This window comes from Mastomys coucha, chromosome X (genome assembly GCF_008632895.1).
Source record: "Mastomys coucha isolate ucsf_1 chromosome X, UCSF_Mcou_1, whole genome shotgun sequence".
Taxonomy (NCBI): Eukaryota; Metazoa; Chordata; class Mammalia; order Rodentia; family Muridae; genus Mastomys; species Mastomys coucha.
In genome coordinates this window covers 93824030-93828756 of record NC_045030.1, presented here as the reverse complement: position 1 = coordinate 93828756, position 4727 = coordinate 93824030, and the positions used below count along the sequence as shown (strand labels likewise).

Below are 4727 nucleotides of genomic sequence, written 5' to 3'. Positions count from 1 at the left end.
GTGGCCCTAAATGGCAGAGAGCACCAAGAGATGCAGTTTCTCTCAAAATACCTCCAGTCTCTTGCATTCCACACCTGAAGGCAAAATATGCTCACATTGAAGGAGGGAGGGTATGGATTAGAAAAGGTGGGAGAGCTGAGAACCGTATGGTGGGAAGCCATGCAATTAAAACACTGACTGAAATTATTACCTGATTTTATAATTGACAGAATATTTAATTCAGATATAGTAAATTGACACACCTCTACACAGAGACAATTATGACTGACTATGTAACACCTGACAGAATCAATTATAACTGACTGTTGTTTGATACCTTTGCACAGAAATAAATGAAACAGACGTTCAGAACAGAGACGGCTGCTGCCTGTGTGCCTAAGCCTTCCTTAATTAAAATAAAATAACCAGTAGGCGATGTTTTAAAATGTCTTTGCCTTGTGGTTCCTAGTTCAATGTGTTTAAGACCAAAAATGGTTTTATACAGCAGCAAGCAGAGAAGAGATCTGTGCTTTACTGTACTGACACTGAACTGGAAAATGTAACCTAGTAATAAGTTTCCTTAGGGAGCTCTCCTGTTTCTTTTGTTTTGATTTTTTTCACATTGTAAGTCTTTCATTTAATCAGATGACTTTAAACAAAACCTCTAAGACAGGTCAACCCTCAGATGAACTAATTTGTCTTACATCAAAAGTATTGTAACTTGGGTAATTGTGTATCCCAGTGCATGTAAATAAAGTTTTGTATTAACAATTCATTGTTTTGTCTGATAAAATATTTAGAGAAGCATTATTACCCAGGTTAACTTTTTGCCATTGTTTTTCTTAGGGTTTAGGATGAGAATGCTTTTGACAGTTACTGTATGACTGAGCAATCTGTGCATGTAGGAAATAAGCACTAACTACATGTTCCTCTGAGAGTATTGGCAAGAAAACTAAGAAAAAGAGCTTGTTGTGCTTGTAGCTAAGGATGAGTGTCTTCCAGGTAGTACTTTAGGTCATAAGATTGTATTTTCCTGCTATGTTTCTGTATAGAAAGAACATTGCCTTCTCTGGCTTTTAAGAAGTTTGGATTTGTGGAGCAAGAGCCACAGTTAGAGGTATCTGGTATAGCAGGTTGCCACTGCTACATGCGCCTTGTCAACTGTCCTCTTAAAATATTTTACCAGTGTTGTCCTGAGTCCTGACCATAGCTACATTTGGGATGCCGTCTTTACGAGTGCATTCAAACACTAGGGCAGCAAAAGGAGGCAGCAGTCTACTGACCATGCTAACTGGCTCTCAGCCTTTACCCTCTGCTATTTTCTTTTAAGTTCTCAAGCGGTGGGTAGAGTATTGACAGAAACCAGGTAACAGTTTAGTGTAAAGCCTAACATGGATGGCCTGGTGCCCAAAAAAAGGAAGAGGAAAACTGAAACAAGTGACTTCTTGCCCTTCCAGCCCCTATGGTGTGGCCTGTGACAGCTTGTCCAGTTCTGTTTCCTAGAAGACCTTCCATAAGCTATTGATTAAGCTCTCGTTGGGGAAGCAAGTGGGAGCTTTTATCTGCATCTCTAACTGCCAGGAAACGGTGCCTGGGCTGTATTGACCAGCTATGGGATATGCTGGCAGTCACAGTTGTCTTTTACGAAGAAGCGCTCCCAGTGATGCTGGTTGTCATTCTAACTCTGCTGTGTGGCAGCGTAAATAGTCCCCTTTCTAACCAACCTGGTGGGAAAAGTCAATATCCCATCAGCAAAGGAGGTAAACACATCAGGAGCTATGTCCTCTCTTTTCCTCCCCTGCTCTGTATTACTGCAGCTCTTTAAATGTGCTCTCCCCAGTCATCAGATGCATTTGTGTCATTCACATGCACAGGGTTGCAGACCTGTGGTTCTAGCCTGCTGGAGGCAGGCACAGTGGTTGGGGCCTTTGTTGTATATTGCCAGAGTCCGATAATGAGAACTTTTAAATTGTCTTTGTATAGCCAGTTAATGATGTGGCCCCCTCCCCTGCTTCTCCTTCCACTCCTTTCGGACATTTAAATACTCTACAAAACTTCTTAGGTGTAACTTAGAAAAGGTTGTGAACAAATGTGGATGTGTAGCTAATAAACAAAAGTCTTGAGGCTGAGTTTCATTTTCTGGGATTTTATCTGTTGTTTCAGCAGAGTTTTACTTTCAGTGATAGATGTGCTCCCACATCTGCATTTCCTTCCTGCTCCTTTTCAGTTTCAGGGTACTGGGAAACTTATGCTACCCCCCAATTCTCACCCTCAGGCACTGTGGCACAGACCTTGGCAATAGCTGATTTTCAGGCCTTACCAAGAATCTTCAACAAGCAGTGGTATGAGAGGGGACACAAAAGTGACCTCCTCCAAATACTGGTTGGGGGTTGTGGTTACCTGAGTTTCCAGATCTGCATCCATAAGGACCTGCTATAAAATGGGGATTTTTAAAAAAAAGTCATCCTTTCCTAACATCTCATGGACTTTTTGAGCAGCTATGAACAAAGACCATTCAGGGGAGGGATGCTTCCCCCAGACCTGAAGATCAGACCTGAACATAGCAGCACTTGTGCTCCTTTAAAAAAAACAAGTGCAGAGTAGCAGACATTGGAAAGGAAAGAAGGGAAGGGGAGTGATTCCTCTGGCTAATAGAACCATCCTCAGAATAGGAAGGCGAGGAATAGATGGGTAAAAAAAGATGGGCATATAGGCAGGGACACTGGATCCTGAGTTTGTACAGGGTGGACAAAAAGAAAGGTTGGCAAGGGCATCTCCCCCTTTCCTTTTTCAGTAAGGTTTTGTTTAACAAAATGGGCAGATGGGGGATTAGAAGAATCTGTGGAGGCCAACTAGTAGGGGCAGTATGGTTTGGGAGGCACTGGAAAATATAGCTTTCTTCTACATCCAGATTCTTAGTACCGTGCATACATATGTCCAACAGCACAGTGAATGGGTGTCTCATCTTACCTACTGCACATGGACATGCACCTGCAGGCCACATCAGCAGAGGTGACCTGGCCTGGCTTGTCCTCCCAGGCAGTTAGTTCTGAAAAGGGTAGGCTCAGGCTTTCACAGAAAATTCTGAGATACCATTGACTTTGGACTGTCCTCAGGGTAGAAAGAGCACAGACAGGCCCATTAGGTTATCAGAGACATGCAGCTGCAATCAAACCTGCACCTTTCTTTTCAGAAATATTGAATGTCTTTGAAGAAACTATCCAAGAGAGACTTCTAATCCTTTTATTTTTATTTCACTTTAGATAAATTGAAGAAGCAGTTTTTTACTCCCAGAGTTCTTCAGGACTACAGAAAAGTCAAGAACATAGCAGAGCAGTTCTTGTCCTGGAGTGGCTACTCTGAAGTGAACCTCAGCAAGCTCTTCGCCAATTACGCTGGGAAGTACTGAGAGACCCAGGAAGGAAGCCAGCTGCCAAATCTGAGCTTCTGAGGCCTCCACCTGCCCTAACTGCTTCACCTGTATCTTGCTTTTCTTTTGAGGACTGCACACTCTGTTGATGTAGATGTGGACGAGGGTGGGAGTGTAAAAATACTTAAGTTACCAAATAGTTTTCATAGCACTATGCATCTCCAAGCCTTTTCCTAAGTACCTACAGACCTATTTCTTATTGGGGACTGGATTTCTGCAGGGCAGAAATTGCTACTTTAATTGAGAGTACCTGAGATGTAAGTGACCTTCAGTTTACCCTGGGGCTGTATCAGAGACACCCCTAAAAAAAGAGTTTTATGGGGTCTAATGGAAGTTCTAACATTTTGCTTTTTCACATGTCAGTTAAACCCAGTCTGTGTCTAAAGACTTGTTCAGTTACTAGCTACAAGCATGGTGGCTGATTTCAGTGCTGTCTTTCATAGAAGTGGTGCAGGTGGTGGTGGGGGAGGGATTTACAAAGTTTGCACTTACTAAATGCAAAGAAGAAGTTTGCTTATTGAATTGTTCAAAGTTCAACATTCACCACATGTTTCACTCACATTCCTTCTGTTTTCCCTTTACATAGAATGTTCAAAGTGGAGGTTTATACAATAGGAAAGCACATTTTAAATACTTTGTCCTAACATTTCACAAAAAGTATGGTGAGGTTGTGGTAAGGATCACTATGTTCCATTCAGAAGAATGGGAGACAGCTGACAGGACCCAGTGCTTGCTTTATCCCTTCAGTTCTTCAGAATAGTAGTCTCTTTGAAGCAATAAACTATATTTCAATATGGCAGCCTTAAATACTTATCTATTTGTCTTTTTATAAAGAAAAATGTATTGTGTTCTGTACTTAAGAATAAAGTTTTCTAAAGTAAAACCAGTTGCTGTGTTTTGTTTTGTTTTTAAATTGGGTACAATAAGTTGACAGAAAGGGATAAAAGCTTGATTGAAGACCATTCCCTTCCCAAACCTCAGCCCGAATTGTTTCATAACCATCCGAATCAGAACCCAGTTCGAAGATGTTAAGCAAGATGTCTGGATTTTCAAAGTACTGAGAAGTTCTGTGAACTTTTGGGTCCTTTGATATATTAAGCATAAGAGGACTAGGGATGTTAGTTTTTGATCCAGAAAGAGGGAATGAAGACAGAGGGTGGAGGGACAGTAAACCAATAGACAAGCTCCTGGCTCCTGGGAGAGAGGCATCCCATAGAGTGGCACCTAGGAAAGAAATACTTGTATGCCATGGATGTGAAGAAATACTTGTTAAAACTGAAGTCTTCTTTTGTCTAGCTTTGCCATTTTTTTTCTCCCT

The 4727-nt window shown here is 41.6% G+C and overlaps 1 protein-coding gene across 1 annotated transcript in view; it reads left to right on the top strand.

Moving 5' to 3' along the window:
- Pola1 (DNA polymerase alpha 1, catalytic subunit) overlaps positions 1–4295 on the top strand; it is a 312053-nt gene extending 307758 nt beyond the window's left edge. The window contains exon 37 of the mRNA XM_031364848.1: positions 3243–4295. Coding sequence (XP_031220708.1) covers positions 3243–3388 — 146 coding nt within the window. The 3' untranslated portion in view covers positions 3389–4295. The remainder of the gene's footprint in view (positions 1–3242) is intronic.
- Positions 4296–4727: the final 432 nt, after the last annotated feature.